Source organism: Diuraphis noxia, unplaced genomic scaffold (genome assembly GCF_037042655.1).
Source record: "Diuraphis noxia isolate RWA-SAM2 unplaced genomic scaffold, SU_Dnox_SAM2 contig0005, whole genome shotgun sequence".
Taxonomy (NCBI): domain Eukaryota; kingdom Metazoa; phylum Arthropoda; class Insecta; order Hemiptera; family Aphididae; genus Diuraphis; species Diuraphis noxia.
The window spans coordinates 44,125,896-44,140,522 of record NW_028301715.1 but is presented as its reverse complement, the minus strand read 5'-3'; the positions used below and the strand labels follow the sequence as shown (position 1 = coordinate 44,140,522).

The window sequence follows — 14,627 nt, the reverse complement described above, 5'->3', positions numbered from 1 at the left end:
TAGTTAAGCTAAAAAAAAAATATATCAAATGAAAATAATAAATATCAATTATTAGGTATTTTATTTTATCACATACATTTTTGACTTTTTCATTATAACTTACTATTTTTTTTTTCATTTGTACACACTAAATGCATAATAATATAAAATTTCTTAGAAATATAATCTGCAATAAATAATCATTTTAAATAAAATATATATCATATTTAATTGTAAGAAAACAATTGTACAAAAATAAAAAACAATGGTATTTACACTTCGCGCTTTGATTGGTTAACTTATTATCAGTGAAGTTAACATGGAGTGAAAAAAAACAAGGAACTCGACAGTTAAAAATTTATTAAAATACTTGTTAAGTACTTTTTAAATAATGTAGCGCTCGAATTAAGTTTAGTTAAAATGAATTCTTTCGGATTTAACACTTATTTATGTAGTAAAAAATAACAACAATATTATAGAAAAAAATGATTGATTGTGTGTTTATAAAATTACCAATATATTATACAGTAAATGAATCACTGTAATCGGTGTAATTTGACATACAATTTTAAAAATCAATCATTAGTAACATTCTGTTTATAATATAATAGGTAGAATTTGATCAGAAGTGAACGAACTCATGTTTTATGACGTCGGAAAATCAGCCCATTTGTGTAGATTTAGTGATGGAATAATTCCACTGCGGCATGGTACTCGAGGGTTTCTAAACAAACAATGTTCTTAATTTAATTAAAATAATTGTTATTTTCTATGTATAGTGTACATGATAATATTCATCAAACATTCTTCAATAAATCATTCATCTAAAAGCTTCATTAATGAATTACAGTACATTAATTTATGTTTAAACAATTTGTAGTGAACGTCAGATACCTAAACTAATAAAAGTATTTATCTTATAATATAATGTATACTGCATTTCTTACATTTCATGATCTGGAAGAACAATTGGCCACAATTGAATAGTGTCGATCAAATCGGTATTGTCACATAACACTCGAGCTAATCTAGTTTTTCGGATTTCACGAAGTTGATCTAAATAATATTAATCCATGTCTTAAAAGATGATTTTTTAAATTCTTAATCGACTACATCATTTATTATATAGATTTTTTTAAATACCTGGAGTAAACGAAGATGGTTGATTTGGCAGTTCGTACCAAAACCGATCACCTCTTCTTGCATAACTAAATTGAGTAGCTAAAATACAAGAGAATACTGGACCTGCCATACTTCCGGGTAAAGGTTTTTCGGATACACCACCAGACCATAAATCTACATCTTCTGGAGAGCTGTAAAAACAAATTTAATTTAATAAATTATAACGTTAAACTTCTTTTTTAGATTCACGCTTACTCATAAATGGTCGAATATCGGTGAATAGTGGAGTTAGGCATATCTCCGGATAAACTTTGAAATAAGTCTGATGAAGGAAGTCCACAGAATTTTCTAATACAAACATATAATTGCAATGGTTAGTGTTTAAAAAAAAAAAAACCGAAGACTTCACTCTGCTGTATATAATTATTTTTGAAGTACTTTCTCATTGATAAGGACACCTAGTCTGATATTATATTATTTATATTGAATTTGAATTAAATAATAAATCATTGTACACATAACAAGGTTTTAAGTATAGAACTAAGACTATACTTCTAAAGATATTTTATAATTTATATATGGGTCTATTAAGTACCTAGCTGCATAATAAAGAAACTTAGTTGAACTAATTTGTGAAAAATTCTTAGAAAGTGTTGTAAAGTAATTAAAAAATTATTGTAATTGACAACAATCAATGATGTATCCGTATTTTTAGAACATTTAGTAATATTATATCAACTACCACTGACCTAATAATCAAATATTTGTTCAAATAAAATTTTAAATGGCATAAATTAAAGTTATTTTAAAATAAATACAGTGTTAATATAACTTTAATGTAAGATCTCACCTGTACTCCATTAACCCGGGTAATCCAAAATCTCTGCCTCTTTGGATATTAAATGATACTAAATCCACTCCAAACCTATGGCCCGGTTTTTTTAACAACATGTTCGTAACCTCCTGTGTTACTGAATCGTCCATAGCCTGAGCAACTTGATTAGTCAAACCCATTATATACTCATCGAGAACTCCAGCTCTATATAAATCATATGGACGGCGGATAAGGTCGGATAATTTTTTAGAAGCTAAATGAACATTAATTAAAAATTATTTAATAATTGTACTTATATTTTAATGTACTATTAAAACTATTTATGTATTAATGTTGATTCATTATTATTTACCTATAAATTTATGAGCTTTGCTCCATCTCTCAATCGAAGTAGGCAAAAATGTGTGACCAATCCTAAAAGCTGCTGCAGAAAACTCCGAGAGAATGTTGGGGTTAACATTCGGGTCATAACCGTCCCAATAACCCTAAATAATAATTAATATTCCCATTTTTAATCGCTTAAAAACTATAGGTACATTGTATTTAAATTATAGTTATTGATAAATTATTAAAATATGTAAATAATATTTTAATGAATTACATATTCATATTATTAACTACTGATAAAGCAGTAACTTAATTTTCTACTAGAAACACTCAATGAAGTATAAACATATCTAAAACTAAATATTATTACAATAAATTAAATAAGTAATAAACATATAAATAAATATCAACCTAATATTAATACATATAATTAATAGGTTTTCCAAGCATTTGGATGCTGAGCAAAATGCTGCATTATATAGAGTATCAATAAGATAACTCAACTTTCAAGTTCAACTTTATAGAATATTTTAATTACTTCTTTTTGTAAAAGCAATCCAAATTTTTCCATCACTCCTTTCCCAAGTAATGTCGGTAGAAACTCGTTGTAAGTTACGTGCTGGATTTCTGCTATAACGATCCGTCTTGCTTCTTGGAAAAGAGTTTCGTCATCCCAATGCGGATTTATTTTACCTAATTCTTTCGCTATTCTATTATGTTCTCTTGCCCATATAGTATGCATAGTAGCAAGTACGAGTTGTTCATTTACTCGAACTTCTCCTGCAAATAAATAAAATATATAGGTATAATAGTATATAGTAAATATTAATATAATTTAAAATACCGGCATCAAAACAATATTGTGAACGGTTCACTCTAGTACATCCTTCATCGGGGTCTTTAAGTCTCAAAGGCAACAAATCTTTTAATCCTTGATCGATAAATGCTGGGTTCATGCGAAGTAAACCAGCATAACCAGTTCTTAAATGTCTATACGTAATCAAATATTATATAGTTAGAGATATTTGTCAAAAATAATCAAATTTAAAATATAGTGTTTCAATATTATAATATTGTAATTTTACATTAGTTTTTATAGCTGTATAAATACTAACAAATTTTTTCCTAAATGGAAACAAAATGTGTGTGTCAATATTTAAAATTGTTTATGTTATTTTTTAACTTTTTATTATTTTTAAATACCTGGCATAATCTTCAGTTACGCTGTAAACCGTATTTGCATCAATTACACCTGTCAGCGTGTTAAATGGTACTCTTGAACCTAAAATAATATAATACATAATTATATGATTATAATCAGTAACTGAACCAACAAAATTATGTGAAAAAAGAAGTTATTAATTTAGAAAATTGTCTTAAACACAATAAAATAAGTATTGTTTTTGTAAAATATTTCTTATGAATGTATGAGCATATTGCGATTTTATTCCCAACTGAAGTTATTTTTTAAAAATAGCATAGATTATTCTAATTATTTTTTAAATAATTTATTAGTTATTATTAATACATTTTGGTTTTTTTTTTATTTAAACCTAAAATAACATAGATATCAATAAAATTGTAATGACTCAATAACTACCATACCTAAGCGACATCCTGGTCTTACAGATGGAAAAGCTCTTACAAAATCGATACATTTCACATTGAATTTACTGTAGAAGTAATCATCGTCAGGAACAGGAATTTCGTTACAGTACGGATGTTTTAAGTGTGGAGGTCGATTACAGCATTCTTCTGGTTCATTCTTGGAAATTGGATCTAAAAAAATAATGTTTTATTTTAATAAGCCTTCATTTTGAAATTCCAGTAAATTCATCATAATATGTTAAACTCTGCCCAAAACTTCCAATTCATATGTATAAAAATCATTAGATTCACTTATAATGCTACCTTTCCAGCTTTCCAACGCTGTTTTAATACTGGTGGCTGTCGATTTTATTTTATTTTAAAATTTCACTCATAGACTAATCATAAAATTAAATTTATAATTATTATTATTATAAAATTATGTAGGTATAATTTATAATTATTATTATCATTATTCATTATTTTACCACAATATTAGAGCCAGTGACGTCGATGCCGCCGAAGTCCTAAAAATCTAGTTGGGCGAATAATATTTCAAGAGGCCCAATATCTTAACATCGGAAAAAATAGCATACCGTGGAGAGGAAATTTGTTAATATGAAGCGGCCCTATCTTAAATTTTCAAAATATGTCGGGCCATGGCCCGACCTTAACATAGAGTTGGGCGCCACTATATTAGCCTATACTATTATTATAATTAGTAAAACATATAATTATTTTTGTGTAACTTAAATTATTATGTCCATAATTTTTTACTAAATTAAAAAAAAAATTAAAGTTAAATCGATAGTTGATGACTAATATAAATCATGAATATCTGGTTTTAAACGATCCGAACATTTAGGTAAATATACCAATACCACAACCCAATATCTTTGTAAAATATACCACATAACTACTTTAGTTCAATTTTATCATAATTGAATATCCTTTATCTAAAATATTTTTAAGCCAAGATTTACCTGCGGGCGTTCCCATGAGTGTGAAATCATGGTCCATAAACTGACCAAAAGCCACCAACATCACTGTAGCCGCGTGTTCGTGGTACCCTTCGTCGGGATGCATCGTCCTAGAGACCACTCTGGCTAATGGTAGTTCTCGGTTGTTGAGGCTGCTCACTTTTGGTGCGCTCATACCATCGGAAAATAATGGTCCTACTAGTCTGGAAAAGGGTGTATTGGTAGCACCCCATGTAGGATGCTTGACATTGTTACACAGACCATCATATCTTCTGTACTTGCCCGGTCTGCACTCGACGTTGGACAAGAAAGCCGGACATACTTCTCTGATCAAAGTTCTCGAAGTATCTATCTGAGGCAATCCTTTCTCTACTTCTTCGTACGAAAGTCCATAACTGTAATTTGTAAGCGTAATGATTATAATATTACATTAGTCTACTGAAATCAGTAGCGGATCTGAAGATTATTCGAAGAAGGGGTTAGTATCATAGATTGATAGTTACTAACACAGAATTAACTGAATACACATCTCCAACTTTCATATTAAAAAAAAAAAATACCCTTTTTATATTATTTGTTTATAAGTTTGAAGTTGTAGTTATGACTTATGAATTTTATACTCATTTTATCATAAGGCGCATAATTCAAGTAAAAAAAGCCCTAGTGAATAGTGATGGGTAATTGTCACGCCCCCCCCCCCCCCCATCAAATCTGCCACTGGCTGCAATGCATGTTCACGTACTTTTTATAAGTATACCTTACTTTTTAGTTAACTGTATGGAAATGTCCAACAATAATTCCCCGACAGATGCCAACTCTTGAGCCGTCCACTTCTCTTTATTTGTTTGTGCCACATCTGAAATAATCAAATGTTTATTTAATTCGTCCTTCGGAATGATTGTAATTATATTGAAATGTAATTTGTGATTGTATTTATATTAGAGGTTACGGAACGCAAACATTATTTATCTATTATTTTATCTCCTTTCTACAATCAATACCTAGTATATATTTACTATTTTGCAATATTTAAATGGATACAAAAAGTATTCGGATCCTCCGACAACAATGATCCAGTAAAACCGGTTGTGAAAACTGTAAATCCTTTCACCGATACTGATTATCATCTATCTGCATTGGTAAATTATTTCAGTTTTTTTTGCATTTTTACTTAAATTAATATTTACGAATAGTACATTTTTTTTTTTTTTTTTATAAGAAATTTACAATATGTTCTTAACTAGAACAATAAGCAAATGTGCATAGGGTATTTACATATGAATTTTTTGAGGAAAGAAGCCACCCATTGGTGACACTACCTATTTTGTGTTCTTAAATTTTTAAGTTACTGTTGTTATTCTTAGATCGTTATGGAGCGTAACATTGGATACAAAGGTAGGGGCATTTGTGATTTTTCTTAGGGCAATGTTTTAAAAAGCTTGAATTTTTTGTATATTTGATTTTTTTGCAATCGTACATTTAAAATATATTAAACCAATTCACATGACACCTGGTAAAATTAAATACAAATTGAGTTTCATACGTTTTTAGGAACTTCTAAACAATTATTGTTTTGAAAATATAATTTATCGCACTAATATAAATCAATATTCCGATTATCCGATTAAAGGTATTTAAACTGAGTTTAGACATTGATTGTGTTTATACTTACTTATTCTTTTTCTCGCATCTATATATGCTTGGTTTACTGCTTCGTACGTGATACATTGACCTGGTAGACCAAAACCACTTGAATATTAAAAAAACAAAAGTGGATTTAAAATCATTAATTTGTGTTCAATTTTATATTTCGTACTTATATTATAATAAATTTATAATGTTCATTTTTTTTTATTATTATTTAAATTTTTCTTGACATAATGCATTGATGAAAACTTTAAGAACACGTTAGCTTTTTGATTTTTCATATGACTTTTGAAACTATATTGTTTTTATCGTTGATTTATTTTAATCATTTTTATTAAATGATTATTAATTAATTGTAAATTTATGAACGGAATTTGTGATACAGCGGCTATATGTTATCTTAAATTGTATTAATTGTTTGTAATAATATATGCACTATATACATTATACCCTAAAATATAGGTGCTTCGTACAAACATAATTCTTTCGATGAGTACTTATTATATTTATTTTAAATATACATGGTATTAATTATTACCAATTAATAGAAATCATCATTATTTAAAATTTAATATATGTTTTAGTTATACATTTAATATTTAGTATCTATACGACATACATATACCTACTTTATATTTTATATATTAAGACCATAATCATTTTTTTCGTTCTTTGATGTTTGTAACATAATATAAATAATGATGGTGTAATTAAATTATATAATTGTACACAATATTCTAACTTTTAGGTGAGTTACACAAGTATTCAGATTTATATTGATTCTAATTTCCTTATGGAATATAAAATAGGCAGAATACATAATATTATGTAGATTTAACTTGACTAATAATTGATTAACATATTTTAATATTTAAAAAGTCATAAATAATTTTTACACTTACAGTGGACCACCCCTCAAAGTGTTAGTATTAAAATCAAAGAAACTAGTCCTTCCTGAACCAGTTAATTGAAGTGCGCATTCGCCATCCACAGATTGAGTTTTTCCGAAAGTGCATATTGTCAGTATTGAACTGACAATTATAAATACTCTGAAATAAATTTGAAAAATTAAAATTGTTTTACTATCATTCCTGTACAATAAAAATAACTACTTTTATATGTGTACCAATTTTACATATTATGGAATATGGAATATACATGTTTATAATTTAAAATATAGAACTGTTTATAGTCTTATAAGTCATTTTAATTTTTATGTAATTAATACTAATTTATTAAAATAATTTATACTCTAAAAGTAAGATTGACAAACATGTTTGAAATCCAAAATGTCACAATTGAGAGTTGCCTGAATATTAAATTTTTATAATTCAAAGAATGACCAGTGACCTTTACGGTTTATAATTAAAAAGATAATATAATAATAATATAATATGTTATATTATATTCATGGTTCAGTATAATTGTACTTTCAACTAATGTAATCCTAATTATTTTATTTGAACCAGCCATTTTAATTTTCTTCGATGGCGTAAGTTACATAACCATAGTGAATGAGAGAAAATTTTTTTTTGAAATTAATACATCTTGTTTTATTCATTTTCTAAAATATTCAGCTTATTTTTAGCTAAAAATTAATTATAGGTATATTAAACATAAAATTCCTACATACTCATACGTGATACTCCATATCTTAGTATTTAATTAATTCATCCGAATAACCAATACAATAATTAAAATTATACATTAAAACTTCTAAAAAATGTTCATTATATAAGTATAGAAATAACATTTAATAATTATAGAAATAATTGTATAGTTCATTATTATTTTTATATGATGCATATTTGTGTTATATTGTATATTATTACTTACATGCCTATTTTTTTTTTATTTCTAGTGTATCAATTAGTTTCGTCCGCAATTTGTCTTTAATTTATAACACAATTCAACTATATGTATAATGTATATATGTAACTGCTAATCTTTGACAGTTAGTTTTCACCAATTCAAGATTTCACAAAAATAGATAAAATAGGCGTTTAAAAATTATCGAATAGTTTAATTTAAAAATATTTATTAAAATATTTCAAAGGTTTTCAATATGAAGAAAATGTTTTCATAGATTTTAATCCATTGACACTTGTCGTGCTAACGTGCCTTAATAGATAATGTTATATTTATTATATTAATTAATTGGTATACCTTACACGTTTTCCGGTACTAATTAGGTATGTACGTCGTCATCCAAAAGGTTAGGTTAGATGTTTTAGATTTTAATCGTCTAACGGTAGATATACCTAGTTTGAATAAATGGTTTTAGAGAAAACTTCAAGCCAAGAATTACATAAATGATTAGATTAAATTTTCTATCAAGATTTTATACAACCGATTTACGTAGCAAGAATATATTATTAACGCGAACCATTATATTGTGTTTTTGGCTCACCCACACTTTCACTGACATCTGAACAATATTAATATTATATTTGCCATCATGCGGGGCTTCATTTAAATATCATGGTCACAATTTCTATAGTGTATAATTTCATGTGCATTAAGCATTTAATGAGGAGTAATTTAATAATAAATAATTTAAATGTTTTACATCAAATAATATACAAACAAATTGAATATTGAAATGTTAGGTGCTAGATTTAGCAAAAATACAATTCTAATGCAGTGAATGTGATTATGTATATACCTACTAAAAAACCATTAAAGCATTATCAATATTAATTTCCATAAAAAATGATTACACTAAATACTTATTACATAATAGTAAAAAATAAATATGAAGAAATGATTGACAAAAGGATTTCTTAATTATTACTAGAAAAATCACGACATAGGTAGGTACATTATATGTTTCTGATAATTTGTAATGATTCGTTAAATTATTAATAATACACCTTCACATTTTTTACGGCATTGGTGAAACATTAAAAAAAAAATTGCTAAAAAATAACGATCTTGTATACTATTATAAGTCTTGAGTGTTTAAATATTTGAATCAATAGATAAATACAGATTTTAAATGTATTAGTATAAAAATAATAACACACAATGCCATGCCAAATATAATTGACCATCAGCAGAGAAAGTAGACACCCAATAGAAATTATGTTTTTTTATTATCAAAGAGTCATATGGTGAAATACTTTATTCTATATCATATTGTCAGGTATGTATATTCTTTTAATAATATACCTTCTTTTAGCTTTCCTGAAATTCGTTTTCACACGAAATCCCATCGTATTATGTCAATTGGTAAATGATTATAACATAATATTACTTACTAACATAATTCTCCCAAACATTTCAATTTTTTAACTTTATAATATTATATTAATACATTCTGGTACTTAATACTCACACATTTAATTACTGAATTTTGTCAATTAATACAGATATCCCTATTGAAAAATGTGCTCATAACAGGTAAATGTTTTTCAAACCAAAAATAACTGTTACTCTTTTTGGTATATTTTCTATTTCATAGTAAATTAACTTTTAAATAATAGTGTTCAAGGTAATATAGAGTACTCAATAAACATGAGGTAGAGGTAGTAGGATGGTTTGCTAATATTAAACAAAATACGTAAAGGCTGTAATAACAATAATAATAACATACCTACCTAATGTTTATAATTTCAAATATTCAATTTTTTTTTTTAAATAAGTGCACAAAAATACAATTTGAAGCTTTCTTGATTCCCCGTAATGTATTTATAACATTTGGCATTTAATTTCATTGAATAAATAATAATTTTAAATCACATAAACACGATTATCGTAGTATTATCATTATATTTTATCTAAATTGTATTGAGTTCAGCATTAAGATTGTAAGTTTTATTGGAAATCGTCTGATACTCGTAACTGCGATATAAATACAAATTTAAGTATAGGTACTAAACGAATTAACATAGATGAGGAGAATAGTGACGTATTTTAAATTATATTATAGGTAAACTTAAATCTAGGTTTTTTTCAATTCATGGTATATCTTCAACTGCTAAGGTTATTAGCTTGCAACAAAAATGAAGGTATTTAATTACATATAAATGATATAACAGTTTCTTAAATTAATTTTACATATAAATTAATCTAGGTTTTACAATAATTTTTTATAAACATTTCTAACTATATTTTTACTTCAATTTACACATTAGTAAAAAATCACGTACGATTAATTTTTTTTTTTAAATTTAATTTAAACAACCTAGTTAACAAACAAATTTATCCAAAAATAAGTTTACTTTAAAACCGAAGAAGTGATTAAGAAAAATTAACTTCAAAAATTTCAAAAATAATCGTTATACAATTATCTGATTTTATTTTATAAAAATTAAATACTTTAATTACTTTAATTTTGAACTGTATGTTCCACGGTGTTTCATTATTGTTTTATTATTACAAATTTAGCACTTAAATAACTTACCTATCCATTAAAGCGATTTCCTACTGCACTGTGCACGTGTATTTACTATTACGCATAAGAAACATGTGAGTACAGTACTAGAAACAGTCTCGATGACCCCTTTTTTCACAAAAATTCCCCCTACCCAATTTACATATAAGACGGTAAAAATACAAGATGCCTTTCACTATAGTCAAGGACAATTCGGAAAATGTATGGCGTCACACCGGTAAAGTGCATAATCTGAGTAAAAAAATCACACTCGGAAATCGCATCAGCCTAGCAGATTGTTCCATATACACCCATTATATAGGTACACGTCTTATTTCAAACCATAGATTGGCACTAACACAAAACATAAATCTTATAATTGCTATTCTTTAAATATGGACAGATGGTATACTAGATCATCTATTATAAAATATGGTTTTGAAATAAAGTCTAACTGCAAATATTATCGTACTCGAATTTATATTTGGAGAAAAACATAACTTGATGTGATAAATCACACATACTTAACGAATGTTACGACTTTACGAGGTTTTAATTACCTATTAATAATTAGTACCTATCGTTTAAAAACATATTCTCACATCACTCAAATATTGGAAAACAAATATACCAATATATTATATATTATATAGATACTAGATAGGTACTTAATTATATTTTTAACAATAAAAATAGGTTCATTGTTCGATGGGTGCATAGTAATATAGAATAATATTATATTGCTATTCAATTAGTAGTCAGTGGAGAAAGTAAATAATTTTTTTCTTCTTCTGGTTATCCAGTTATATAGCGAATAACGTTATTATACTATTACACAATACACTCTCTTAACCTCTACTAAAATCTCTGAAACCATATTTAGCAGCGATATAAATATATTGTTTATGACTAAAAATAAAAGATGCCTTTCACAGTATGCACTGCGGTCGGAGACGATATTCTGAAAATGTATGATTTAGCGCATCATCAGTACACTGTTTAAGTAGGTATAAGTAATATTATAATTCCTGATGAAAAATATTCAAAAAAAGTGATGCGTAACACGTGGCATGTGATGGGATCAGTATTTAAGTATATATTTTATTATAAACATATATACTCGGTGAAAAAATCACTATGATGTTTGTTGTGTATTATAGTAAATAACGATTAGTAATTTTTCCACAAAAAAAAAAACAATATGCAACTATAAATTATTGCAATAATATTAAAAGGATAGTAAGTTTTCAATAATTAATAATTATTATATAAAATATTGATACTATAGATTTAATATTTAAACATATTATGTTTCGAAAAAAAATGTATGTAACATTTTACAGTAATTAATATTATTTAAAACTTAGAAGCTTATGAACTATTATTTTTGTGTACAAATATAATATTTTGCTGGTATGGCTTTGACAATAATATAAAATATAAATCAAAACATGACAGACGGATCGTTAATGATTAAACTATAAAAAACGAATTTTAAAATAATTTAATGTTAAACTCGTAATTTACTAAAATAACAATTTTTTTTTTTTGGTCATTTGATTTATATAAACTATTTCAACTTTCTCCGCATATTACATAATATTATAATAATATAATATTTAAGTACATCGTGCATTATGAGTTTTTCTATTGTTTCAAAGATGTATCAATTAAAATACTATGTAACAGTGCTTACCAAATTTTCATGAAAAATAAATGCAATTACTTATATTATGAATACGAAATATGCATAAATGCAACTGTAGATATGAAAATGTAAAAGTGATGCTAAAACTATGACGTATAACTAGACTTTGCTGCATTCACGCCAAACAATCGCCATATACACGTGCTGTTATTAATGTATATGCATATTGACTTACAGTGGGCTTTTTCGAAAGGAAGGGGATATTCAGATTTGACTTGTCACAGACCCGTGGGGGACTTCGCCCTCCATACACCCTTCCACTGGATTTATATTTTAATTTACGTTATCCCCCTGAACAACTTAGAATAAACATTTTAATCTTCAACTTTAAACTTCAAACTTTTTAATAAATTTAGACTTTCAAATTGAAATATTAATCAATAAATGTTTCCCATTCGTAAATACATAATGTATGTACATGTAAGTTTAATATATTATTTTAACTATATAATATTTACTGTATACCTATTAACTATATCATTTTTATTAACTAAAGGAAAATTTCTATTTTCCTTGGCTTCTTGGCCATCTCATCTAACACTCCGTTTAGGAATTAGGAATGGGTAATGAGGTACAAATCACAATGTTATATTTTATAAATAATACAGGTAACATATTATTCAAAATTAACATTTTATAAAATGTTACTTAACATAATTATACAATAATAGACCTTATACTAGTGCCTTAGTATATACTAGTATCTAGGTCTATGAATTATACATACTTTATAATAATATGCATGACAAAATAATTGTTTATTTTGTCATGATAATATGTATGATAATATTTAACATCACTAAAAAATTTAATTAAATTAAAACTAATTATGTAGGTACACATTACACACTACATTTTTTTTCTGAGTAAACCAAAACTATCGAAGAACTATAAATTACGCATAAAAATAGTTCATGGGGGGGATATGACACCCTTATCCCCCCCACCCTATGATTGAATATAATAAGAATATGTCGTATTTTATGTCGGATGATTATGAAGCGATGGACAAAACCAGTTAATATATTATATATGACGTGTATATAATAATATAATTACATTATAACGAATTCTTTATCATTTTACTGTCAATATATTAATATATTAAATAATCAAGTATAATAATTCACCTGTATTGCGTTCTGTCATTCGAATCTCAATAGACAAATATCTATGTACGAAAAAGGACTGTTGATAAATTGGGGTGGTAATTACCAACTTAAGAAGATTTACTTGGGTAGGATGCTCTATAGAGCGCTAAAGCACTAACTAATACCATGTAATAAACTTTTATTGTTAGATTAATTTAGTCAATTTAAACATTATAATATGATTATTTTTAACTATAGTATATATATTATATTTAAATGTATATTTATAAGAACAAAAACCTACATGTTTTATCAATTACACTTGTCAGCCATTTCGGTTACACCAATAAGGCAATACATTTTATATAGACGTAGCTGGCACAATCGACGGTAGGGGAATGTCTGTACCTTTTACCTTATCGTGATATATTACGAAGAAGTTTAGAAGTAATTTCGTTTTATAAAATGTAATAAACTATAGCTTAGAACTTAAAAGTAAATTTTACTTCAGTATTCATGATAACTACTAATGATTTTACTGGTTAATAATATATTTTGTTCATAAACATTAAACATAATATTATTACCTATATTGTGATTATAAGTACTAAATTCTATAACTAAACTGAATTTTATATCAGTTATTTGCATATTATTGTAATTCATAAGTGCTACAGTGAAGTCTTTAATTAGGTAGGTATTTATTATTTACATATTTAAAGATATTGTAGCCAATTAATGATTGATGAAAGAATTTATAAATTTATCAGAACTTTTATGAAAAACAAATAAAGAAAAGTTAAAAATCAGTTGTGAATAAAAAAAACTTTATCACGCTACTCGATATTTTTCATCTACAATGAAAATCTATGAACCATAAATATATATTTGCTAATAAGTAACCACGACAACTAAAATCTTACGAAAAATCGGTCAGAAATAAAAATCTTCTATCCAGTCCAAAAACAGAATATTT

At 26.2% G+C, this 14,627-nt stretch overlaps 1 protein-coding gene across 2 annotated transcripts; it reads right to left on the bottom strand.

Moving 5' to 3' along the window:
* Positions 1-44: 44 nt before the first annotated feature.
* LOC107171582 (chorion peroxidase-like) lies at positions 45-10,948 on the bottom strand. Of its 2 annotated transcripts, none has more exons than XM_089229855.1 (15): positions 10,883-10,948; positions 7,380-7,526; positions 6,503-6,579; positions 5,593-5,686; positions 4,834-5,225; positions 3,869-4,042; positions 3,467-3,545; positions 3,108-3,253; positions 2,802-3,043; positions 2,289-2,421; positions 1,952-2,189; positions 1,357-1,449; positions 1,123-1,292; positions 927-1,035; positions 45-703 (listed from the first exon to the last, which is right to left on the bottom strand). In XM_089229855.1, exons 1-15 carry the CDS (start codon positions 10,888-10,890, stop codon positions 625-627), a joined length of 2,181 nt encoding a protein of 726 aa, XP_089085981.1. In that variant the 5' UTR covers positions 10,891-10,948; the 3' UTR covers positions 45-624. The 2 variants fall into 2 exon arrangements, with proteins under 2 accessions (XP_089085981.1, XP_089085980.1); XM_089229854.1 differs by having other exon boundaries at positions 10,807-10,918.
* Positions 10,949-14,627: the final 3,679 nt, after the last annotated feature.

Bases quoted from the DNA above. Each gene is read 5' to 3' on its own strand.
- LOC107171582 (XM_089229854.1), bottom strand. From the start codon at position 10,841: ATGAAACACCGTGGAACATACAGTTCAAAATTAAA. The intron at 1,036-1,122 runs GTATTTAAAAAA...AATATTATTTAG, and splicing joins ACCATCTTCGTTTACTCCAG to ATCAACTTCGTGAAATCCGA. The intron at 704-926 runs GTAAGAAATGCA...TTGTTTGTTTAG, and splicing joins GTTCTTCCAGATCATGAAAT to AAACCCTCGAGTACCATGCC.